The sequence below is a fragment of the Planococcus citri genome, chromosome 5 (genome assembly GCF_950023065.1).
Source record: "Planococcus citri chromosome 5, ihPlaCitr1.1, whole genome shotgun sequence".
Taxonomy (NCBI): domain Eukaryota; kingdom Metazoa; phylum Arthropoda; class Insecta; order Hemiptera; family Pseudococcidae; genus Planococcus; species Planococcus citri.
Window position 1 is genome coordinate 68,011,951 of NC_088681.1, and position 26,868 is coordinate 68,038,818.

At 36.1% G+C, this 26,868-nt stretch overlaps 2 protein-coding genes across 3 annotated transcripts in view; one reads left to right on the forward strand and one right to left on the reverse strand.

The window, feature by feature from the left end:
• Window positions 1-26,868, reverse strand: part of qin — a 133,791-nt gene that overhangs the window by 26,506 nt on the left and 80,417 nt on the right. The gene's annotated exons all lie outside the window — the stretch shown is intronic.
• Window positions 1,362-26,868, forward strand: part of LOC135849250 (uncharacterized) — a 28,387-nt gene continuing 2,880 nt past the window's right edge. Inside the window, exons 1-2 of the mRNA XM_065369592.1 lie at window positions 1,362-1,769; window positions 20,056-20,241. Coding sequence (XP_065225664.1) covers window positions 1,685-1,769; window positions 20,056-20,241 — 271 coding nt within the window. The 5' untranslated portion in view covers window positions 1,362-1,684. The remainder of the gene's footprint in view (window positions 1,770-20,055; window positions 20,242-26,868) is intronic.

Here is a 26,868-nt window from a genome sequence, read left to right on the forward strand (position 1 = left end):
TTTTGGCAGGTGATAAATTTTTGCATGATTTTTCGATCTACCATTGTAAGGTTTGAAAAATTTCGTGCAAGACCTATGTTGAAACGCAAAATCTGCGATTTCGGCTGACCTGTCAATCAAAATGGCCGCCATTTTGTAAGTAAGACCACCTTTTTTTTGGGCAAGTTTGCTTTAAAATGTTCCTTAGGATGTCCCATTCAAGAAAAAAGTTGTCCCGGAGGATCGGCGGGGGGTGCAATTACTCCTATTGTCATATGCCGAACTAAGTAGATTTTGAAAACTTCGAATTTCCACAACATTTCACCCAACGGTCCCGACGCAGTTGGAAAGCCGAAATTCATTCTGCAAACAAATTTCAAAACGCTATGAAATCGACAGCAGGTAGATTTCAAGTCGTTTTGAAGCTTCCAGTGGCTTTTTGAAAATCAGTGGAGCCTCCAGCAGATTTTTCAATGCTCGAAATATCCATAAAATTTCACCAAACGAGCTGGAAATCCAAAATCCACTCCGCACTCCAACAACACGCTATCAATGTCGACAGCAGGTAGATTTAAAGTCGTTTTGGCGCCTCCAGCAACTTTTTGGAAATTACTGGAGCCTCCAGCAAATTTTTAAAATTTGAATTGAGGATTTACAACTTCACTGGATAACATTTTATAGAAATTTCAAAATTCAAAAATCTGCTGGAGGCTCCAGAACTGTTAAAAATGGGTTGAAACCGTTTCCAATCGATTTGACAGATCGAAAATAGGGTACAAGCCAAATTTCAGATTTCTAGGTCAATTAAGTCAAATTTTGATTTTGTTCTCATTTTTGACTCAAATTTTGATTTTCAAAAATTCACCAAAAATCGGAAATCGCACTTTAGCACTTGAAATTTTGACTGGTGATACATTTTTGCATACTCTTTCGATCTACCCTTGCAAGTCGTATGTTGGAAAGCAAAATCTGCGATTTCGTCTCACCTGCAGTCAATCAAAATGGCTGCCATTTTGTTCGGAGGGCCAACTTTTTTTTGGCAAGTTTGTTTTAAAATGTTCTTTAGGATGCCCCTTCAAGAAAAAAGTAGGAGTGCAATTACTCCATACATGCAATATCTACCTATGCCTTTCTCAAACGATACAGTTGTATAATAAAATTATCCCATCAATGAACCGAGATGACAATTCGCCTCACGTTGACGAGCCATCCGCAGAAGGTCATGCTCGCGATTATGTTCTACGAAATTGGAAACAAGCGAATACTCGTCGTAGAAATTTTTTCACATCAATCGACATGGCATGGCACAGAGATGGTTTGGGCATAGGGAATTGGGCATTGGGCGTCAGCATGCGTATACGTATGGGGGATACTCGAGCGAGCGAGGCGCTAACTAGTCGAACCGGCAACTTGGATCGCGATCGCAGACACGCGATTCGAGCTCAGAATGAGACGACATTTACTTTGTCGTGTGCACGCGTTATTATCAATACAGTCTTCGCCTCCGCTAACGCCACCATCGCGTAATACATAAATTTACACGCTAATAAAATCACAATCATTTTCTAATGCCAGTGCACAAATAGTTCGAGGTTTTTCACCCATAATAATCACTTAACCCTTTCGCTTTTCATCGATTCGTCGTCGTCGTCGTCGCTGGTTCGTCGGCGTGTTTTTCGCGTAATATTGCAGCGAGACGCGGAATATGATATTTTCCTATGCGCGTTTACCATTCGACGTGTTCTCGTTGATTGTGTGTTCGGCTCTGTTGGCACGATATACTTACGTAGGTGAGTAATACATACATATTCAAAAATTGGAATATTTCGTCAATTTTTTTCAATATCCTGATTATACGACCTCTCCTCCTGTTCCGAATTCGACTTGCTTCTTACACATGCATTCAGTTCTCCTCACAGATATGCTTCTCTCTCCCTCTCTCTCTCTCTGTCTGTTTCGAATCTTCCCATTTCCTTATTACATTTATAAGCACCCATAATCCTGTCAATTGCTCCAATTCCACCTGCATCTCATCTCAATACTCAAGTACGAATACATCTGCTTCTGCTCCCATAGATACGAAATTACGAATGCATCTTCATTAAACCCACACAACAACAATCTCCTCATCGTGTACTCGTAGTTTAAATGCACAAGATTTATACATAATATATTATACGACTTGTATTATACAAACAGGTAATAAAGCGAGAGTAATTTCATCTTCATCGTAAATATACATCATATTAGACGACTAGATTCACTACTCACGATTCGAATGCGGCGTCGTCGTTGTCTTCGGATGATACTCGTACGTCGGACGCGTCCGCGGCTTGTTTTTTTTTCTTCTACTACTTCTTTTTTCAACTTTATACACTAACCGAGTCAATGCCAAGTGAAAATTAAGGTTGACTAGTTACACACATTGGTATATATATGCACAGGTAGGCACCTAATAGGTATTACGAGGTATTTATTATTGATTTTTTTTTCTCTTCTTCTTCTTCGACTCTTGCTCTCTCCCTACATAATGATGTTTCGTATTACGTATACGACAGATGATACCGTGTAGGTTCGATAGCAAAAACAATATAAATCTTAGGTTAAGTATGACAGCTTTGTGGTGTTTTAATACGAGTACGAGTAAGCTGTGCAATGAGACCTCGGGTGTTGTGGTCAAAATCTATTTCAAAGGTTTTACGATTTCACTGTTTTGGGTTAATTTTATACTGCATTCCAGAACAAATGATTACGTTTTAACGTAGCATTCGCAAATGGCAAATTTCCAAGTGTCAAATTCGTAAACCGAGAAGTTTTTTTCAAACAGGGTATCTATAGGAATTTGTTGATCAAAAATCAGTACCTTTTCAAAAAAAAAAAATCACTATTACACCCCCCCCCCCAGAAAAAAACGTTAACCTCTCCGTCTGGCCTCTCTCTCTCCCTCCCTCCCTCCCTCCCACACAAGATCGATTTTTCATTTTTTTTCTGGTTTCATTTCTGTAATTTTTTACATTGAAGTACCTAACAGCTTTCAGAATCACTACCTTTTCACTACTTTCACTACCTGTATAGACACCCTGTTCAATGAGTACCAGGCATGAAATCCACTATTTAATTTCTTTTAGTGACTTTAATGACTGAAAAATAGCAAAAAAGTGACCAAAATTTTGAGAAATGAGAGCAAAGTGTATAATATGTTAGTCGGGGAACCCGCATAAGGATCTATTGCACCCCCCCACTCCAGTCAATCCTCCGGGACAACTTTTTTTCTTAAAGGGAGAGTTCCTAAGGAACATTTCCGGCCGTTGTCCTCAAAAAAAAGTGGCCCTACTTACAAAATGGCGGCTATTTTGATTGACAGGTCGACCAAAATCGGAAATTTTGCGTTCCAACATAGGACTTGCACGAGATTTTTCAAACCGTACAAAGGTAGATCGAAAAATCAGGCAAAAATTTCACCTGTCAAAATTTCAAGTGCTTAAGTGCGTTTTTCGATTTTTGGTGAATTTTTGAAAATCAAAAGGCAAAAAATGAGGAAAAAATCAAAGTTTTACCAAATTGACCAAGAAAGCTGAAATTAGAGATACACCCCATATTCGACATGCCAAATCTGTTGGAAACTGTTTCAACCCGTTTTGAGCAGTTCTAGAGCATCCAGCAGATTTTTGAAACACGAAATTCTCACAAAATTGCATCAAATGAAGTTGAAAAACCGAAATTCATTTTGCAAACTAATTTCAATGCGCTATGAAGTCGACTGCAGATGGATTTCAAGTCGTTTTGGAGCCTCCAGCGACTTTTTGAAAATTACTGGAGCCTCCAGTAGATGTTTGAAACTTGAAATTTCCCAAAATTTCATCAAATGGAGATGGAAAGCCGAAATTCATTCTGTAAACTAATTTAAATACGCTACGAAGTCGGCTGCTGGTGGGTTTAAAGTCATTTTGGAGCCTCCAGCAACTTTTTGAAAAGTTGTATGACTTTTTTGGAAAATTTAAATTTTCAAACAGTACCTGGAAGCTTCAAAACCATTTGAAACCACCATGCGGTCTAGCTCCACTTGATAAAATGTTGTGGAAATTTCAAGTTTCAAAAATCTGGTGACTCCAGTAATTTTTAAATAGTCGCTAGAGGATTCAGAACTGCTCAAAACGGGTTCAAACACTGGGATGTACCCTATGTACATCCCAAATTTCAGTTTTCTTGGTCAATTTGGTAAAATTTTGATTTTCCCTTCATTTTTGGCCTGAATTTGATTTTCAAAATTTCACCAAAAATTGAAAAAGGAACTTTAGCACTTGAAATTCTGACAGGTGATCAATTTTTGCCTGATCTTTCGATCTACCTTTGTACGGTTTAGAAAATATTGGCTCTGTCCAATCACATCGTCTTACATTTTTAATGTTGAACAGTTGATTTTTAATTTTTTTTTAAATAGCTCTGTTCTATTCGCTGCTCAGAGTATGCTCCGAGCAAAAATTTTTACTCCTTTTTTCTGCTCTTTTTACACTACCTAAAAAGGAAGTGTAAGAGGAGTAACTTTGTCGTTCCCTGATAACAAAAATCACAATTTTTTTACTTTATTCGAAATGAGAGCTGAAAAAAACGAGATATATAAAGTCAAATTTCTGCTCGGAGTTGCTCTGAGCAGCGAATAGAGCAGAGCTAATGATGACTGAAGAATTTTCATGCAAAATATTGATCATTTCCTAAAATTTTTCACTTTTTCTTTTTTACACGACAAATCATTAAAAAAAGTGACCAGCCATTTTCGCCTAAATAGTGACAAAAGTGACTTGCAAATGAAATTAGTGACTAAGTCAATTTTTAAGTGACCGAATTTCATGCCTGGACTAGCAATGGTTTTTTCAGGGACGAAACTAAAAGGCGACGGGGGTCGACCATCTCCAAAGTTGTGAAATTTTGAAAAAGTCGACAAATTTCGGCAAAGTCAGTAAAAAATTTTGATAAAACTGGCAAATTTTGACAAAGTCGACAAATTTTAAGAAATTTTAGACTTGATATCTGAAATCTTTTGCCCTTGCTTTGCTCGGGCCTCGTGGTTTTTCTTTTCCAAAACCGAACTTTCTAAAAATCTATTATTCATACTCAAAAAACATTGCATTCAAATCAAAAAATACGTAAACTCCTCTCATAAAAAATTACCTTTTTTTCACTTCTCGAAACTCAAAATTTCGAAATAAATTTGCCCTCGTAATTCGTTTGGGCCTGTTTCTTTTTTTTCAAACTTGAAATTTCTAAAAAAAAATCATTATTCAAAATTTAAAATTCTGAAATCAAAAAACTCAAACTCTTCACCAAAAAAAAACATTGTTTCCACTTATAAAAATACGATTTTTCGAAAGCTTTTGCTCTCGTTACGCTCCGATTGTTTTCTCATTTATTTCGTTTTACACTGTAAAATCGGTACTTTTTTTTCTCATATCACTCGGGAAATTTTCGATTGCACCCCCCCCCCCCCAACAAATCCTTTAGTTTCGTCCCCGCATTTTTTTTTTGAAAATTACGTAATGCAGCAGAATCTTGAGGCAGAAATGGTAAATTTTCAAAAAATGTTATCAACTTTAATTTTTTTGATTTTTTTTTTTAAATTTTACAACTTTGCTAGGAGTTCTACAGAGGGCCCAAAATAGCACTGATGACCCGAGGAAGTTTTTTCTTGAGGATCAACTGGCAATTCTTCGCAGACTATTCCTCGTCGTGAATGTTTGAATAAGTTGGAGCTCTTCGTGTTTTCATTTCTAATCGGGAATCGACCGAGGGGGGGGGAGTGAATTCCGGTACAACTTGTTTTGGGTTTGAGAAGAAATCTTAGATAAGGAATAATTTTCTCATAAAATGTAACAACTATATGGAGTGGCAGTGTAAAAATGTGGAACTGGGGAGGGCGCATCAACGTGACCCGAATGCCATAGTTTACCCCCCCCCCCAATCAAATCTTGGGTTTTAAAATATTCTAATAGGCGATTTTTTCATATTTTTTTCCACGAGGGTACATGAGACTCTCTTCTCCCCCCTCTCTCTGCCTATTTCATCATTTTATTCAAAGCACGAAAATTTCACGCAATCTCTAACAAGATTCGTATTTCGTACAGTTCGTTGAAATCCAGAGTCGAGACATTTTCGGGATTTTTGAACAACTTTTTTGAATTACAAAAAAATCGATGCAATGACTTGCAAAATTTTCATTTCTTTCCTTACTCGAGATTTCGTAAAACTATCTCATTGTTTTTAAACAATCATTTTTTCAGAAAATTTGAAAAAAAAGCCAAGTGGCCCAAGCGAAGGGAGGTCAAAAAAAATTTGTGATTAAAAACAGTTTTTTCTGTATTTTTTAAAAACCATTATGGCAAAAAAGTTGAGAAAACCGAAGGGGGGAATTCGTAATTTTGGATGAATTCCGCATCTTTTTTTACAACATGAGCATTGAGCAACCAACTGTTGATTTCGCCAAAAAAATTGGAATTTCAAAAGTTGGTTGCTAAAATAGTGTATCTAAAAGATGCAAAATTCATTAAATCGCGAATTTTTCTATAATTTTCTCACATGACGGATTCTCGCGTTTTTCGTGTCAATAGACACTCTGAGAGTAAAATAACGTACATTCAACGGTAGTTTAATAATAATTTAGCAACATTTATTCTACAAATTATTCGAGTCAAGTTTACATAGAAGTAATCTACTATAGTTGATTTCCACTCAATTGTTTTTTATGTTCTACATAGTCCGATAGATACGATTTCATCATTTCCACTATGAGTTTTGCGCATTGAGATGATTTTTTGGGATCATTCGAATGTCGCTTAATGAACTCTTCTTTGACGAGTTGTAATTCGGAGATCATCCGCGGAGCGAATATACCACGCGAAATGTCAATGATGGTATACTTTTTCTCTTCATGAAGTTTCTTCAATTCCCCAGCCAAAAACTGCAATCGTCCGTTTAGAACTTTAGCTCGCGGATCATCGCGCCATTCGTTGGTTTTCTCCAACCACAAAACTACAGCGGTATCTCGAAGTTCTTGACCCATGGTGCTATAGTTTTTATTGTAATTTATCCGTTTCCATATTCTGCGAAGATCATTGCGAGTAAAATTCAGCAGTTTTTCTTGCCAATCAAGATCCATTGTAAACGCATCGTCAGACCCTTCAACTAAATCAAATACATCTGGAATGAGTAACCATCTTTTTTCACTACTAGACGGTTTTTTTAGAGTACTGTAATAGGAAAGATACGTGACGTTGTCGGCTATCGCGTTCAATAGCCGAAAATTTTGTTTCAGACAGGTTTCGCAATACTTTTTATCGAACAATTGAAAACCGTTTCGATACAATGTGTAACATTCGGTAATTTCATTCTTTAGTTTTACTTGGCTTCAATTTTGCTTTAGTTCTTCCAATTCTGGTCCAATTTGTTTGAATCTTTCATACTCATTTGCAGGAATAATAATCGTTGACTGAGCTTCTACATACCACTAAATCACCATTTTCAACTAAAAACGCGACAAATACTACAAATGCAACTAAAAAATATTTTAAATTTAACATTTTACTTTGTTGTAATTTTAGAAACTTATCCGAAGTTAATGCGAATACGCGAGCGACGCTGAGAAATCTGCGAAATGCGACTTCATCGCAGAAAGTAACTTTTTTAAGTTAATCGAAGAGCTTTCACGCCGAGTTGAATAAATTAAAATTCACGCGATGATTACGCGATAGTAAAAATATTTTTCAATCAGATAATCAGATTAGCAGATTGGATGAGGTTTATTTAATACGTGAAGCTATTTAGTTCAGTTGAAAATTGAAAAATTATCAAGCATTCTTCATCTTTCCGAATGATCAATATTTGAAATTAATGGTTAGAAAAGTCTAGAAATTATTTTCGTCATACCTACTCGGTACTTACATGATAAGTTTTACATACGCGAATCATTCAGTATACTGCGCAAAAAAATAAGAGCAATTAGTCGGGGAGCCCACTTAAGGATCTATTGCACACCCTCCCCCGGTCGATCCTCTGGGATAACTTTTTTCTTAAAGGGAGAGTCCTAAGGAACATTTCCAGCCCTGATACTCAACAAAAAAAGTGGGCCTACTTATAAAATGGCGGCCATTTTGATTGACAGGTCAGCCAAAATTGCAGATTTTGCGTTCCAACATAGGACTTGCACGAAATTTTTCAAACCGTACAAAAGTAGATCGAAAGATCAGGCAAAAATGTATCTCACCTGTCAAAATTTCAAGTGCTAAAGTGCGTTTTTCGATTTTTGGTGAATTTTTGAAAATCAAATTCAGGCCAAAAATGAGGGGGAAAAATCAAAATTTTACCAAATTGACCAAGAAAGCTGAAATTTGGGGGATATACCCTATTTTCGACATGCCAAATCGATTGGAAACTGTTTCAAACCATTTTGAGCAGTTCTGGAGTTTCCAGCAGATTTTAAGAACTCGAAATTCCCACAAAATTTCTTCAAATGGAGTTGGATATTAACCGAAATTTACTCTGCAAACTAATTTCAATACGCTACGAAGTCGACTGCTGGTGGATTTCAAGTCGTTTTGGAGCCTCCAGCGACTTCTTGGAAATTACTGAAGCCTCCAATAAGTTTTTTAGACTTGAAGATACAGTTGGAAAACCGAAATTCATTCTGCAAACGAATTTCAATACGCTATGAAGTCGACTGCAGGTGGGTTTGAAGTAGTTTTGGAGCTTCCAGCGAGTTTTTGGGAATTACTGGAGCCCCCTGCAGATTTTACAATGCTCGAAATTTTCATGTTTCACCAAACTGAGCTAAAATTCAAAATTCATTCTACACTGCAATTTTAACAAGCTATCAAGTCGACTGCAAGTGGATTCAAATCATTTTGGAGTCTCCAGCAACTTTTTGAAAATTCCTATAGCCTTCAGGAAATTTTTGAAGCTTGAAATTTCCACAAAATTTCATCAAATGGAATGGAACTTGGAAGTCCGAAATTTACTCTCAAACTAATTTAGAAATGCCATGAAGTAGACTGCATGGTGGATTTCAAGTCGTTTTGAAGCCTCCAGCGGGTTTTTAGAAACTCCTGTTTTTTAGATAACACAAAAAATCTGTCCGAATTAATTTCAGCACGTTTTGTCATGAGTAAATTTTGACAGGCATACACATATACCCTATTTTCAACCTACTAAATCGATTGAAAACAATTTCAAACCGTTTTAAGCAGTTCTGGAGCCTCCAGCAGATTTTTGAAACTTGAAATTTCCGGTGAAGAATTTGAAATTTACGCTGCGCTCAAACTCGAACACGTTATCAAGTCTACTGCCGGCGAGTTTGAGTCATTTTGGAGCCTCTAACGACTTTTCAAAAAACCTTGCATCCTCCGGTAGATTTTGAAAACTTCAAATTTCCACAACATTTCATCTAACGCAGTTGGAAAGCCGAAATTCATTATGTAAACTAATTTCAAAACGCTATGAAATCGACAGCAGGTAGATTTCAAGTCGTTTTGGTGCCTCCAGTGGCTTTTTGAAAATCACTGGAGCCTCCAGCAGATTTTTCAATGCTCGAAATTTTCATAAAATTTTACCAAACGAGCTGGAAATCCAAAATCCTTAACAACACTCCAACAACACGCTATCAATGTCGACAACAGGTTGATTTAAAGTCGTTTTGGCGCCTCCAGCGACTTTTTGGGAATTGCTGGAGCCTCCAGCAAATTTTTAAAATTTGAATTGCGGATTTACAACTTCACTGAATGAAATTTTGCGGGAATTTCAAGTTTCAAAAATCTACTAGAGGCTCCAGTAATTTTCAAAAAGTCGCTGGAGGCTCCAAAATGACTAGAACCCACCTGAAGTCGTCTTCAGAGGGTGTGAAAATTCAAATTTCAGCTTTCCATCTACATTTGATGAAATTTTGTAAAAATTTAAAGTTTAAAAAATCTGCTGGAGGTTCCAGTAATTTTCAAAAAATTGCTAGAGGCTACAAAACGACTTGAAATTTACCTGCAGTACTTCGTAGCGCATTGAAATTAGTTTGCAGAGTAAATTTCAGCTTTCCAACTCCATTTTGATGAAATTTTGTGGAAATTTCGAGTTTCAAAAAATACTGCTGGACGCTCCAGAACTGCTCAAAACGGGTTGAAACAGTTTCCAATCGATTTGGCATGTCGAAAATAGAGTATATCCCAAATTTCTGCTTTCTTGGTCAATTTGGTAAAATTATGATTTTTTCACTCATTTTTGGCCTAAATTTGATTTTAAAAAATTCCCCAAAAATCGAAAAACGCACTTTGGCACTTTAAATTTTGACAGGTGATGAATTTTTGACTGATCATTCGATCTACCTTTGTACGGTTTGAAAAGTTTCGTGCAAGTCCTATGTTGGAACGCAAAATCTGCGATTTCAGCTGACCTGTCAATCAAAATGGCCGCCATTTCGTAAGTAGGGCCACTTTTTTTTGAGAACAAGGGGTAGAAATGTTCCTTAGGACTCCCCCTTTAAGAAAAAAGTTGTCCCGGAGGATCGACGGGGCCCGAGTGGGGTGCAATAGATCCTTGAGCGGGCTCAATTTTAACAAATAGGTGAATATTCGAAAAAAGTTTTTGGGTGAGGATGTTTGGTGTTTCTCCAATGCTCAAAATCATCTCCTGGCTACTGCTCCTTTCATTCAAGAGGTGATGATGTTAATGCTCGTGCTTGTGAAGGGTTGATGAGCTGGTTACTCGCGTACCATATGAATGCGGCAAACAGCTCACGTATTAATTTGTTAGAAATAAAAGCCGAGTGAGTATTTACGAGTTTACGAATGGACGGCGGACGTGATGCGAATACACATGTATCATGAGACGGCGAAGAAATTGCGAAATAATCGATATGTTGGACGTGTAATGTCGCGTGCGTGTGTTGTGTGACAACGAGCTCACAGTAAGACCGAAGTTGAGAAAAAAATCCGATCAGAATGAAATATTCGGTTCGAAAATACATACCTAGTTACTTATTTGTAACCTCAGCAGCCATTATACATACGTACAGTAAATTAGTATATTAGTAAATGGCTCGAGTAATTATGAAACAATACAGTTTAGACCTACATGTGACTATATGACTGTAATGGTCTGCGGTGCAAATAACCTATAATGGTTTCAAATCAGCTGGAGGTTTTGGCTGCAGGAACTGGTCGTCGTAATGATAAAGACGTTTCATTCAACCGCCCCCGAAAAAATTTAGTTTACGGTCTCGGTCGCCGCCTCAAATCGAGGTGTAGGTAATCGACGTGTAGCATAATGACCTTAGATAAGGAGCTCGCGTATCCATTCGCTCCAGTTGATTAAGTAAAACAAGCACGACTTCTCGTGAAAAAGCCTGTGTGGCCGGGAGAGCTTGTGTAATCTTTCGGACATCCATGTTCACGTTGATATGTCCCGGCTGGCCGCATATCCAAGTCCCGCGAATCGTGGATGTGAATATTGTAGCCAGCTAGAATGATTGTGAGCTATTTCAAACAACACTAAAGGAGCGTCCCGGCACATTGTACCTACGCATAGTCATTTTTTTTCCCCTTCGTGAAGATTTACGTACTTATACTGGAGTTATAAGATCGTACTCTAGATCTCTTCACGATTAGTTTCAAAAGTGCTTAGAAGGTCAAAACGATGCGATGGTCAGCGTTCTCCTTTATGTCGATCGATCGATAGACGATGGACCGATTCGATCGAGGATGCTGACGCGCCAAGACCTTCGATGGTGTTATTTGCGATGACAGTGGCTTGGTCGCTGATTTTCATGACAAGCTTCGCAGTTTTATTGTATGTTTATTTGTTTTATGTAGAAGTTCTGAAGTGTGGTGATTCTAAGTTAGCGTAGTTCCCTTCCCTGTCTCACTCTTCACTTCCTACGTTTCAAGTTTTTTCAACGATACTGAACTGTCGTCTTGTCTGATGCGAAGGAACTTTCGAAGTCGATTATCTGATTTTAATTTGCATCAGTGTCATTAACAAGGTGGGTATCATAATCGCCAAAAGGTTTTGGGACCAGGGAGAAGGGAATTGAAACACTCCAAAATATGCCATCAGCACCAATTTCAGCAGCAAAAATTGATTTTCAAATTTTTTCAAATTTTTTCAAATTTTGGAAATTTGAAGTTTGGTCTATTTCCTTATTACAAAAATCAAAATGTGATCAAATTAACGTCCAAAACTGAAATTTGGGTTATATCTCATTTTCGATCTCCTGAGTTGATTCGTGATGGTTTCGAGCTGTTTCGCAGCTTTCAGCAGCGGATTTCCGATTTCTCCAGTTTTCGAAAAAAATTCTATAAGTTGAATCGAAATGAAATTCAGCATCTGTGAACTCAGATTCACCATCTTCATAATCCTTTCGATTGGTATTGGTTCATATTTTCAAAATTTGTTTGTGACTGTGAGAATCTAAAATTTTTTCCAGTGACTATTTTTGGGTAAAAAATGAAAAATTTGTGATTCGCGAACGACAAAAGAGAAAATTATCTAGGTACGATTCGTATGCTATTTTCAACCTCTCAGGTCATGAATTTGAATTTACTGATAGATGCTGAATGATTGATTGATTTTGACTGTATTTATCAATTTTTTTTCTTCAAAAATTAGAAAATCTGCTGCACCGCTGGAGGCTCCAGTACAGATCAAAACCACGCCATATCAACTCGAGAGTCTGCAAATAGGGTACCAACTAAATTTCAGCTGTTTTTATTCAAGTATTTCCGAAATGAGATTTTTGGATAAACTCGTTAAACAGGTCGAGTGTAATATTCAACTCGATTTTTAGCTGCCCAACTTCATATTCACGCCTTCTGGAGCGAATTCAAAATTCTGGAGAAATTGAAAAATCGCACTGGAGGCTCCAGAATGGCTGGAAAAGGTGAAATTTGGATTTGGGTAATTAATATTAGTTTTGGGACTTATTCTGACCATTTTTATTGATTAAGTACGTACTTTTTTTTTGAAAAAAAGCATAAATCGTCAAAAACAGTCAATTTTGAATTTTCAAAAATTCGCCAAAAATCGAAAAATGAACTTCGGCAGCTGAAAATTTGGTTTTCGGTGTTTTATACTATGCTCTTTCCAAAAATCGCGGTCCCGTTCAAATCGGAGTGTGACACCTCAAGAGGTTCCCTTGTCAGATTGTTTTGTCAGATAATTTCAACGGACTGATTTTTAAAACGGTATCTAGGTACTTTTTGGGGGGGGGGGAGTGCACAAAAGATCTCAATTTTTATTAAAATTCAAAAAAAAATCAAAGTAAAGACTTTAATTTGTTATTAATTCAATAACGCTCAATCAATAATTCGAATTTCAGCTTATTTTTTCGATTTGATCTCCTTGAAGGCCCTACTAGTGCCCTTGAACATGGTGAAAACACCAAAAAATTGAAAATGACGTGTGACATTTGGGTCATTCCACGTCAATTGGACCAAGAAGTGGTAGGTGGGTTCGGCGATTTTTTTGAAATTTTTCCTATGGAAAGACCTTCCGAAGGGATGACCAATGGCGCAAATCGCAGCCCTCTAGCCCATTTTTAACGGCAGCTAGGGGGTGTCAAAGTTATCAGTGAACTTAAAATATCATCCATTTCAGCAGTAGATTGCTCGATAACCGCGATACCTTCAAAAATTGAACTTTTTCCCATAGTTAGAGGTTTTGAAAGGCTTTTTGGCGATATCATAAAAATCAGTGTTGCCACTTTTTTTCGTACAAAAAATTAGCTCAAAAAGTTTCAAAACGTAATTTTCATAATTATCGTTCCGACTCTCAAAAATTCTGAAAAAAATATATTATGGACAACTGTTCATGCTGAACAACATATTAAAGAATTGAGATGGTAACTTGTAACAAAGTCGATTTTAAAAAATTTAAACTTTGCGAAAAAATGCGATTTTTTGATTTAAAACATGAAAAAAAGTTTTGATTGGTAAAGTTGACCCATTTGATCCCTATTTTTACGTATCTGATGAAAAAGTTGAAAAAACCCCTTCACTCGATGAAATCAACTCATCACAAAAAAATCAAAATTCAAAAAAAAAGCAAATTTCATTTTTTTGCTGTGAGTGAGATTTTTATCAACTTTTTCATGAAATACGTCAGAAAGTGGTCAAAATAAGACAACTGAATAAATTTAAATTTTTTTGATGTTTGAAATTGAAAATTGAATTTTTTCAAATTTTGATATTTTTTTGTGATGAGTTTATTTTATTGAGTGAAAGGGGTTTTTTCAACTTTTTCAACAGATACGTGAAAATAGGAGTCAAATGGGTCAACCTTACCAATCAAAACTTTTTTTCATGTTTTAAATCAAAAAATCGCATTTTTTCGCAAAGTTTAAATTTTTTTAAATCGACTTTGTTACAAGTTACCATCCCAATTTTTTAATATGTTGTTCAGCATGAACAGTTGTCCATGATATATTTTTTTCAGAATTTTTGAGAGTCGGAACGATATGAAAATTGCGTTTTGAAACTTTTTGAGCTAATTTTTTGTACGGAAAAAGTGGCAACACTGATTTTTATGATATCACGAATCACCAAAAAGCCTTTCATAACCTCTAACTATGGGGAAAAGTTCCATTTTTGTAGGTATCGCGGTTATCGAGCAATCTACTGCTGAAATGAATGATATTTTAGGTTCATTGAAAACTTTGACACCCCCTGGCTGCCGTTAAAAATGAGCTAGAGGGCTGCGATTTGCGCCATTGGTCATCCCTTTGGAAGGTCTTTCCACAGGAAAAATTTCAAAAAAATCGCCGAACCCACCTACCACTTCTTGGTCCAATTGACGTGGAATGACCCATTTGTTACAGATTTTCGAGTATGCTGAGTTCAAAAATTTATATTTCATTTTTCGGGTAGGACTCCTCAAGTCGCCTTCGCTCATTTTCCTCAATTTCGAAAAAAAAAACAGAAAAATTATGAAAATGTGATGTGTTTAATTTGTCGATCATACTTGATTCGATAGCTTCGAGTATTTGCTTTTAAAATCTCAGTCAAATTCCGATTTCAGTGTCTGAATGGTGAAGAGAGGGAGCTCTCTTCAACTCGGTCATGATATTTTAAATTAATTCTCGTACAATTTTGTCCTACCATTCACATTATGCAACCTGTATTCAAATTGGATTTTCCACATTGAATCTGAAATCGATACAGATACTGATTTACAATATTACACGTCCAAGTACATTATGGTCGTCGATTCGATCTTGTTCGATATTCACCTCACCACGTTAAAGTGTGCTTATTTACATGGCTCGTTACAAAAATGCAGCAGGTTTTCTAGTTTCGAAGTGGGAAAAAAAAGTGAAAATACACGGGGTAAAAGGTACCAATCGAGCTGATATCGCGTCGAAATACATGTACGATATGGTCCAGCTACCACTACTGGTGCTATAGTGCAACGTTCTACTAAAACGAACCGGTTCTGCATCGGGGACTCTAAGAGTATATAAGTCGTGTTGCGAATGAAATGAGCGATTCGCAATCAAATTTGAAATGACATCGGCGACCGGCGTCTGCATCGCTGTCGATCTATCCACGGCATGGAAGATGCCCGGAGGCTGCGCCGTGGTATTTTCGCCGCCGCGCCGGTCGCCTGTGTGTTGGTGGCTAACTTTATTGGTTTCCTTATACTCGTACGTACATGCCATGGCATAAGTCGATCGATGCGGACATCATGCGGCGCGTATTTGTGGCCGGATTTTTTGGTACGCGTGCGAGCGACGGAGAAGAAAAATCCGCCGCGGGAGTCACGACAATGAAGGTAGGCTCGCGCGAACGCGAGCGGTAGTAACGTCGATCAGGGTGTGCCTGTCATTAACTCCAGTCACGAATTTCCTCGCGGACACGCGAACGAGTTCGATGATTTTTATCGTTCGGGTAAAGACTGAAATTACGACGATGAATTGGTGGCGGTGGCGCATTTGTGGCCAAAGAGAGGTTTTTTCGGTGGCTGGGTGGCTCTGGATTGGCTGCAGGAGTTTCATTTTGGCGGTGTGTGTATTTGCAGCGATGACCGATGTGAGAAGGGTTCTTCAGTACAGTTCGAGAAGTTGTGGAAATGCAGAAGTTTCAATTTTTGGAAAAATTAAAACGCTTACAAAAAATGAATGAAGAGAAACAAAGGCCTACGGTGTGAAATTTTACAAAATTTCGAGGCATTCTTGAATCGTGTCGAAAATAGCTAAACAAATGCTTGGAGTTTCTGTTCAAACGTCGTCGAAAAATGAGCTAAAAGTGAAATATGTCTGTGCTGCGTGTTTTTTGGAATCAACACTAACAAGGGAGGTGCCCCAGGTGACATTCACTGATTTCAACGATTCTTGCATCATTGGATAGAGGACATCGAACATAGTCTAACCCCAAATTTTCAGCTGCTGAAGTTGATATTTCAGCCATCCAGGGCGATTTTTCGATTTCCACATTGTAATTTTGAAAAAATCGAAAAATCGCCCTGGAATGCTGAAATATTAACTTCAGCAGCTGAAAATTTCACCATGGGCTAGTCTCATCATATTTATTGTAATGCCAAAATAATATGACAGGTTTCGGTATGCGACCTCCGCCGACTATTTTTGGCCAATTTTTCAAAATTGCCATGTGAAAATCGAAAAATCACCCCGAAAGACTGAAATATCAACTTCAGCAGCTGAAAATTCTATGGTAGACTATGTTCGATGTCTTGTATCCAATGGTGCAAGAATAATTGAAATCGGCGCGTGTCACCTAGCTGGGGCACCACCCTTGTAAGTTTGGTGGAAATAATTTTTGAACAGGAAAACAAGTCGTATTTTTCATAAAAATATGAATGGTCAAAAAATCAAATTTCGAAACAAACTGTCTAAAAATATGTACTTTGTTTTGCAATTATCTATCTCCATTTTTTTTGACAAGATTTTTCATCTCAGATTTCAGAATGAAAAATTCCAGACAGTTGTCTAAAATTGTTGAAGTCTTGCTTCGTGCCAAAAAAAGCAAAAAGTGTTGTTTCTTGCCAAAAATTGCTTAAAATTGTCACTTTTATTTCAAAAATTGCCAAAAAGCTTTGATTTTTTGCCAAAATTGTCAACTCGTTTTTTGTCAACATTTTCCAAAAAAGTCACTTTTTGTCAAAAAATTGCCGCTAAAAAGTTTCGTTTTTTGCCAAAAACTGTCAGAAATATATTCTTGCTTTTTACCAAAATTGCTAAAAAATCTTGCTTTTTTCATCTAAAAATGCCAAAAATTACCCATTATTAATAGTCTTCATTTTTTTGCCCAAAAAAATTACTAAAAATTGTGGTTTTTTTGCAAAAATTTCCAAAAAATTATTTTTTTCTGGAGGGAGAGAGGGAGATGGGTTTTTAGAAAATCTGAAAATCCTAAAAATGACGTAAAGAAAATTGAGAGATGTCTAAAAAAAAAGGGTATTTCAATCAGCATAACACGGTCTAGTGAGTCACTAATGCATGAACTTCGAACTTTTTTTTGAAAAAAAATTTGGCGCTAAATTTCACAAATTTGTGAATTTTTATGCAAATTGATGTTTTTTATGAAATGTGTATAAAGAACATTTTTCGAACAATTGAAGAGCTCTATTCCAAAGTGGGTTGTCATTTTTTTCACCAAAAAATGCGTTTAAAATTTTTGTTGCTAAAATTTGTTCTGTTTCGAAAGGTTGGTGCACATTTTCTTTCTTTGGACATGTAACAATTGCTTGTTGAAAAAATCACTTTAAAAAATCGATGTCTTGACTCACTTTTGAAGTAAAAATCTCCGTAAAACGTGCATTTTTTCAAAATGACTTAACCCACTTTGGAATAGAGCTCTTCAATTGGTCCATTATGGGTCCATCAGTAACCATTTTTGAGCTGTGGTCACATGTGACAACCTGTGCATTAAGGGGGTAATTTGGAGAACTTTGATGACACTTTTCAAAAATTTGGGATTTCCAAAATACTGTTGGAGGCTTCAGAACTACTCAAAACCGCCTTCAATATACTCAAGCGTGTTGAAATTAAGATAATAGGTAAGTATAGTAAGAGTCAATTTCATCTTTCCAACTTTTTTGGGTAAAATTTTGGGGAAATCCCAAATTTTAAAAATCTGCTCAGGTGGAGCCTCCAGAACTGCCTAAAACAGTTTGAAATCGTTTACACTGAATTTTATGATAAGAGGTGTAGGGTAGGAGGGGGGGGGGTCGAAAATAAAAGCACTTAGTATAGTAGGCCAATTTGGTAAAATGTTGAGTTTACCCAATGATTTTTGGCCCCAATTTGATTTTTAAAAATTCATCAAAAAAATCTAAAAATGTAACATCATCTGGAATTTTTTTTCTTGATGTATTTCGTGCACTCTCTCAGGTCCAAAATTTTTCTGCAAGTTGAGAGGCAGGGTTGCTCGTTTTTCGTCATTTAGAATCAGTCTCCATTGTCAAACTGTCTGCTTTCCATGAGAAAATACATTTTTTGCGAGAAAATTGTGCTCAGCGAATTATTTTCTGTGAGAGAATTCATTGAAGCATATTGGGCGGAAGGGAGGAGTTTGGGAAGTTGCAAATATCAAGCTACCTAAATCGAAAGATCACGTCCTGAAACCTCGGATAGTAAGTAATCAAAAATATTTCAAATATTCAATTTCAATTTTAGATTCAATTTTTAAAAAATTTTTCTCAAACAAAATGAACCAGTCTAAATATCTAACTACTTTCTTTCAAACCTTCTACCTCGGAAATGACCAGTTTTGGGACATTCTCTGCCTCCAGAAAGTTTTCAATTTTCTCTAGAAATTCAAAATTGCTCCAGAATGTTCAAAATGTTTTAAAAGCGACTCTTACATGAATACCACAACGAAGCAGTAATGAATTTTTCCAATTCCCCCCCTCCTGCATCCTCCCTCTTTCACTCCTTAAGGAAGCTGCAAATCCTGAAATAACGTTATAAAAATGGAGAATTGGCTTACCCTTGCGACTAACTCCTAACCAAAGATTCAAAAAACTGACCACACACTTTGAATGTAATTTTACAACCCAAGCCATAAAATTTTCGAGGAAAAATAACGACTACTTTCACCTCGCCAAAAAAAGTAGTCAAAAATTACGATTTTTCGTGACTTCGGTGACCACTGGCCACACAACTCGACAATGTGATGAACTATAAACTCTGCTTTCGAAGGACAATGAAACATGAAATTCTGAGGATATGACATCAACTTCCACGAAAATAGATACAAGCCTAATTCGACTTTCTAGGTCACAGAAATCGTTAATTCTTTACAATTTCTGCGAACTATTCACGTAGAACTGGCTAAATCTATAATAAAGTTTTCGGGGAAAAATAAGATCGAAAATATTAGATAATTGATACTGTCAAGGAGTTACACTCAAAAAGTTGGATGATGGAATTTTGACAAAATTATGTACATAACTCAATGCTATTCCTCTCACCTCCCCTCCTCGATAAAATACAACTGTCGTTGAAAATGGAAAAACCAAGAGTCACGAGAAACTATTACAGTCTTTGATAAGTTTTATTAAAAAAAGAAGTATCTTTCTTGAAAATTCAGTAACGAAAGATTTTATCAAAAATTACTCGAATATTTAAAAATTTCTTCAACAAATATTCGATGGCCCTGGCCCGTTTTTAAAAAATTCGGAAAAATTGAAAGAGAAATTTTAAAACTAACATTCTTTAAGTATGCTATTTTATTCGTAAAATTTTCGAAACACCCAGTACTCGTGTAAACGCACTCCGGGGCGACAATCGTCTGATGGTAACGAGTACGAGCATCATCATCGCGTGACACTCATAAAGTCATCACAAATCAATTACATAATCGCATCACCAGAAGGCGTCCATTTAATTTTTTTTTCTTCGATGTAACGCTTCACAAAACATAACCAACTGGCTGCTATCGCAATCGAGTTCGAGTTCGCGAGTACATATTTCCGGTACACTTCTTCTCAACGTCCTTGAACTTCCTGTCCGATTCGGTCAATTCACTCGATATGCGCTAGATCACCAAATAACTCGTAACTTATATCGCTGTTCACTTTTCTATTTTGCAGAAAGCTTAGAAGAAGGAAAATCGACGAAAAAAGAACGAGCTCCAGCTTCCGAGCATCTCACCGTCGATCCGGAACAATCTCTGGATGAACGAAATGGCTTGCTGAATGAGCACGAGAGCGACCTGCCACCGGGTTTTCTCAGTCCTTCGGTGCGCGAATACTTGGAGCTGGGTAAATCGATACCAGGTAAGCGTTTTCCCATCATATCCGTTCAACTGGTTTAATTATAGTATACCCGTACGAGATGCGGAAAACTACTTAAGTACATTTGGTTAAGAGGAGGCCACACAACACCTAAAACCAGGATCTAGTTTTTTTTTTAAATGTACTTTTACACATACGAATGTCGAATATATCGTAATTACTCGTACATTGAGAGATACCATTTCTCCATATTATTTCTCTCTCACTCTCACTCTTTCTCATGTCAGATTTCCTCGTCGTCGCGTCGTTAATCTCACAGCCGGACTCGTATTTCCTATACACCTCTGTTGCGAAAAATAAAATAAGAAAACCTTGAAAACACCGATAGAACGAAAAATCACGAATTATTTTTCATTCGTACCGTCCCATAGTACCTACGAACATTTATAACATGGATATTCTTATTCTCAATTCGAGATATCAAAACTCTTCAAACGATTAGAACAGGGTGCGGTTGTCTATCGTGACTGGTTTAACCTCCTGCGCTTCAGATACGTCTCGTCGCGTCGAGCGCCTGCGCGCAGCATCGTAATCGTCTCGAATATTTTCCCAGCGTAGAAACGGGGAAAAGGCTTTTACAATTCATTGGTGAAGGCAAATTATTGAAAAAAAGGGAACAAAATTCAAGAAAAACTGGATCAAACATGCAAAATCTATTCAAAATTTGGATTCTGATTCAAAATTGAACATCTTCTCAACAACCGGTTCCAGATTCACTTCAAAGGATCAAATTTTACAACTGATTGAACTGTGAACAAACTTCAAACTTGTCTGGAGATGCAGCAAGGATGTTTAAAAAGTAGATCATCATGCAAAATCCGAATTTTTATTTTCAAAGTTTCAATTTAGGGGAAGGAAATTCAAAAACAATCGATAATAACTAGAATTTGAACTTTCTTAATGAAAGCTCGACTTTTGATGAGGAGTAACAACAAAGAATGAAGCAAGGATGTTTAAAAAGTAGATCACCATGCAAAATCCGAATTTTTATTTACAAAGTTTCAATTTAGGGTAGGGAGAGAGGGTTCGACTTGCATCAAAATTCATTTCAAAAACGATTTTTCGAAGTCAAAATTTCTATATTTTCAAAAAAAAAAAACATGTACTAAAAAATCCTAAATGAAAATGGAAAATTTGAAAGCTTTTAAAAATCAAACAGTCAGTTTAGAGTAGAACTTTCAATCGGTGTCTTTTTCAAATGTTTCAATCAGAATGGAAAGAGAGAAGGGAGTCAAAATTGATTGAAATCATGATTTTTCTACCAGATATTTTCAAAACACACCAGAAATTTTTTTACATGCCAAAATTTGGATGGAAAAACCACAAACATTAAACATTTTAAAGTTTTACCGGAGGGGGGGGAGTAGAACTTTTCTAGACAATTCAGACAGAAAAAATGGAACTTTTTTTACAAAGTAATCAAAAAAGCAACCTTTTGGCTATTTTGATAAAAAAAAATAGTAAATCTTGATCAAAAATCATTATTTTTTGCAAGTTTGGTAATTTTTTCAACAAAGTATTTGTAGGACTTACTGGTGATTTTGGCAAAGATCAGGACTTTCATCAGGACATATCATCTTGAGAGGGGAGAGGAGAGGGAAAGTCGAGTCAAAATTTACTAAAGCAATGTTTTTTTTTAATATTTTAAAAAGATAACTAAAGAAAAAATTTTGAAAAACCGATAACTTTTTGAACGAAAAAAAAAAACAAATTGAAAAAAATGCTGAAACTGATTGAATTAATTTTGGCAAAAAAGCGAAACTTCATTGGAAATCCATAGTTGGATTGTTGGGACATTTTAGCAAAAAAAGAGGAGATCTTTTTGTCGATTTCAGCGACAGAAAAGTTGTGAAATTTTGAAAAAAAGTAGGTATGCTCAAAAAAAGGACGTTTTAATAATTCTGTACAAAAAAATTTCAAATTAAACAATTTAGAAGATAAAGAGAATTAATTGAAAAAAATACACAAAAAGCAGGTCTTTTTTGGCAATTTTTCAAAAAACGAAATGTTTTTGCAATTTTACCAAAAATGCTGACCAAAGATAAACCCGGAACTGGACTTTCAACGAAACACTTTTCGAATACTTCAATTTGGAGAGACGGAGGTAGAGTTAAAAATTTATTAAAACCATAATTTCTATACATATTTTCAAAAAAAAAAGAAAAAAATGTTTTTTTTTTACTCGAAATTTTGAGAAAAAAATCAAAACGAAAAATTAGAACATTCTTTGTATGTAACTTTTCCAAAGAAGCAAGATTTTTTGCAAGGTTCTCAGTTTGAATATTGATTTTTTTCACCCTCTCCTCTTCAATGTTCAAAAATAGTCAAAAAATACCCCTTCCCTCAAGTTCAAATAATCAGTTTACTTTTTTTAACACATGATTCTTCGGTGCATCTAGATTTCTACCCCCCACCGCCCCCCCATTTTGAAAAATTATAAAATCTTCATTAAAAGGCGCTGAATTTGAATATTTGTTCATATTTTAAGTTAGATTCGACTTCTTAAAGCGCTCAAACCCTCACAAGCCTTTCAATTAAAAAAAATTAAAAAAAAAAAACTAGAAAGTTGTAATATTTTGGAAAAACAATGAGAATCATTGGAAAATAATTGGGAAAGAAAGAGGGGGGGGGGGGTCAAAATCATGCATCGAATCGAAATTTTTGCAAGTTGTTTTGCAATCAGTCCAGATCCATTTTAGGAAGGGGTACGATGCTCAAAATAAAAAATTCATTTTTTTTTCAAAAGCATTTCTGTAGCTTCGTGCAAAAAAGTCCACAACAAAGCAAATTTCTTGTAACTTTTTTCACAAAAACTTATGACTTTCAATTTTAAACAATTGGAAATTCATTTCGAGCATTTTCTTCATAATCAAAGGAAGATTTTGTACTAGATTCAATTCTTCTTTTGCAAAAAATCACGAGAAATAACGTTCATTCATCTATTTCAAAAATATTTTTTTGGAAGACTATTCCTAACAAGGTAAAAATTTGAGTTGGAAATTTTTTCTTAAAAAAATCTCATTTTCACAATTCTAAAAAAACTTTGCCCTTTTGTTCCTGATTTCAAAATTCCAAAAGACATTAATTTTCAGAACTTTTCAAAAAAAAAAAAAAAAAGTCACCAATAAGCACCAATAAGTGGAATTTTGACGCCTCAAACATTCTGTGTACAATTCGGTACACCATTCGAGCTACCTTTCTCCTACGAATAAAAAAAATTACGATAAATAAAATCACAGCCTCCGCAGCAGTGCGCATAGATCGCTTTAAGAGAGTAAATACATATAACTCGAAGTAGCTTCTGTTCGTCGCCTCGCAACCGGTTGTCCGGCTCTACCATTGAGTAATCTGAGAATTTCTTCGTCTCTCCGCTGCCTCAAGATATTCCCACAGAGCTTACTCGTAGAACACGAGGACGAGGTAAAAGGTAAAAAATCACAATCGTAGTTCACGCGGAAATAGTGCAACATACGAGTAGCATATTCGATATTTTTTTATACGAGTTGAATGTAATATATGTACGTATAGACGTACCTCTAAAGTATACACCGTACAATGTACTCGTACAACTGTACACAGGCACACCATAGTGTAGGTAGGTTTAGGTATAACGCCAACAATCGCGCAATAATTAGCCTCATCTTGTATTTTTTTTTCTTTTTTTTACGCAAGTAACGCATACGGTTTACAAACTTCTCTATTTATTTACCTTCGTAGGTCGTCTATATACCTACCTATAGGTGCAAGTAGAAATACTTGGTACACATTTTATAGCACTGAAACTCGCACAATATGCCTCAAGCTGGCTCAAAATGAAGATGATCATCGTTATCCCTTACAGCTGTGTAGTCTACCTTTTTTTTTTTGACCCTACGACACCATGTGCCTGTCTCTTCAATCTTCTGCTTTTGTCTACGTGTAAAATGCGAATGTGAATGGCAAATTGGCGTGGCACAGATGCCTCGTCTATTCGTTTATTCGCGGATAATTATCAACATCGTCAATGGGCTCAGTGACAAGCCTAATTATACGGCGAACTCGATGCCATGCCGCACGCGTGCGCACACTATTTTAAATTCTGACACCTTTTCATAGACCAAACAACAAACGAATTATACTTTCTCTTTTGTTTTTTAGTAATCCGAGTCGCCAAGTCGCAGTCGCGATCGCGATCGTCGTCGTGTGTATATATTAGCATTTTTTTTCGCCTCTTACTCCTCCACCACTCCACCTCACCTCACCTCACCTCATTCACCATTCTTGGACACGCTACCAATGATACAGTCGCCGATGGCTATTTCGATCTGCGTGCGACTTCGTATATACATATAATATGCGTATATAGGCTCCTAAATAGTATTTCGAAAAAATCGTGATAATAGTTTAACGATGATGACGAATACCGATCATTAAAAAAAAAATATGTGCATAGGTACATATTTTTATAATAATATTAATTTCATTGCCATTTCTGGCTTTAAAACAAAAAGCACGCGATTTCTCACATCGCACATCTCGAGTGAAGAGAGTTGCCACCCCTCTCCTCCTCGCACCTAAACATGCTCATCATAGCCCTAGCTAATCTGATCCTGATGATCGCGATGATGGAAATTCACCTTGAAATCATTTCATTTTTCGATGCAACTATAATTCTCAAAGACACTAATACGTGATAGGAAAATTTCGCTTCGACGCTCATTCGGAAATCAAAATCTTCCAAAATTATTATTTTAACAAGGGAGGTATCCTAATTGGCAGCAAAATTTTTGAACCGGATGAAGCAAAGTCGAAGTAGCATGCAAAAATACATCTCGAGCCAAGATATCAGGAATTCAAGCAGATTTTTTGATTTTTAGTGAATTTTTGAAATTCAAATTTGTACCAAAAATGCGAATAAATCTAAATTTCATGAAGCTAGCTTACAGAAAGCTAGAAAGCTAAAATTTGGTATGCAAGCTACCATATTTTCGACCTCTCGAATCGACTGGAAACAAGTTTCGAAGCGTTTTGAGAAGTTTTGGAGTCTCCAGCATACAAATTTTACAAAAAAAATAGCCTATAGGGTTCAGAAACGGCAGAAACCGATTTTGAAAAAATGGGGAGGAAATTTAAACTTTCGAAAATTTTCTCAAGGCTCCAATCGATTCGGGGGGGGGGGGGTAGGGTAAATGCTGAATTTCAGCTTTCTTGGTTGCCTTGATGAAGTTTTGATTTTTTTACATTTTTATCCTGAATTTGATTTTTCAAAATTCACCGAAGACCTAAAAATGCACTTCAGCCCCCCTTGAAATTCAACTGGTGGTACACATATTTTGCATGCTCTTTCGATTTAGCTTTGTTCAATTCAAACAGTTTTTTGCCAGTTGAGATTTCCAGACCAATTTTTTCTATTTTCCAAGTTTTTCAAATACGAAGTATACCTACATACGAAATAGCGCCAAAAGAGGGGAGATGCCAATTTTTTTCAGTACAAACAGGGTGTCCACAATTTTTGTCAAGTCATTTTCCCTGACTTTTCCAGGTTTTCCAGACAAGGTTTTCCAATTTTCTATACTTATCCTAATATACTTTAATCAAGGAAGAAGTTTTTTTTTGGGGGGGGGGGGATTTTTTTCATAAGTTTCTCTTCGTACTGGATACTTTTTCGGATTAAAAAAAACGCTATACTTTAATCAACTGGTTTTATTAAAAAAAAAAAAAAATGAAACCCTGAATGAAAAACTAAAAATGGAGAATAATTTTTACTGACAGGACTAATAAAAACAGCAGATCTGATGCGGACCAGGGACAGATATCATGTTGAGCCCACTTCTGAAATAGAAGCTATTTTTAGGTTTTTGAGAGCGGGTATGTTGAATGAAAATTTGTGGATTGATGTGGTAGAAAATCGTCAATTTTGGCCAATTGATACAATATTCATGACTTATGAATTTTTTTTTTTAATTTTTGGAGACTTCAAAATGTGAAATTTGTTCATTTGAAAACGAGAAACAAATTGGCCCGAACGAAGCTGGCGACAGCTTTTGAAAATTTTAATTTCGAGATGCCCAAACACGAGGGTTTTTTTAATAAGAGGAGTTTATTTTTTGGTTTTTCAAATTTTAGAATTGGAATGATGTTTTTTTGAAGGAAGTTACTTTTGAAAAAAAAAGAACAGGCGAAAATTAGCATTTCGAGAGGCATAAAAACGAGGTGTTTTTAATGCGAAGACTAGTATGTAGTTCTTTTTTAAGGAAGCTGATTTTGAAAAAGAAAACAGAACAGGCCCAAGCGAGGGCGAAAGCTCTCGTAAATTTGTATTTCGAGATGCATAAAAACGATCGTTTTTTTTTGGTGAGGACTTCATTTTTTGGCTTTAAAACTCGATTTTTACTATCCAGAAATTTTCATTTTGCCATTGAAAAAGAAATGAAAACAAGCCCGAGCGAAGCGAGGGCAAAAGCTTTTGAAAATTTGTGTTTTGAGAAGTAAAAAATAATGTTTTCTTTCACCACAGTTCTTTATCCAAAATTTGCAATTGATGGTTTTTTCAAAATTCCAGGGATTTTCAGTGAAAATTACGAAATATCCTGACTTTTCCAGGTTTTCCAGACTTGTGGACACCCTGTC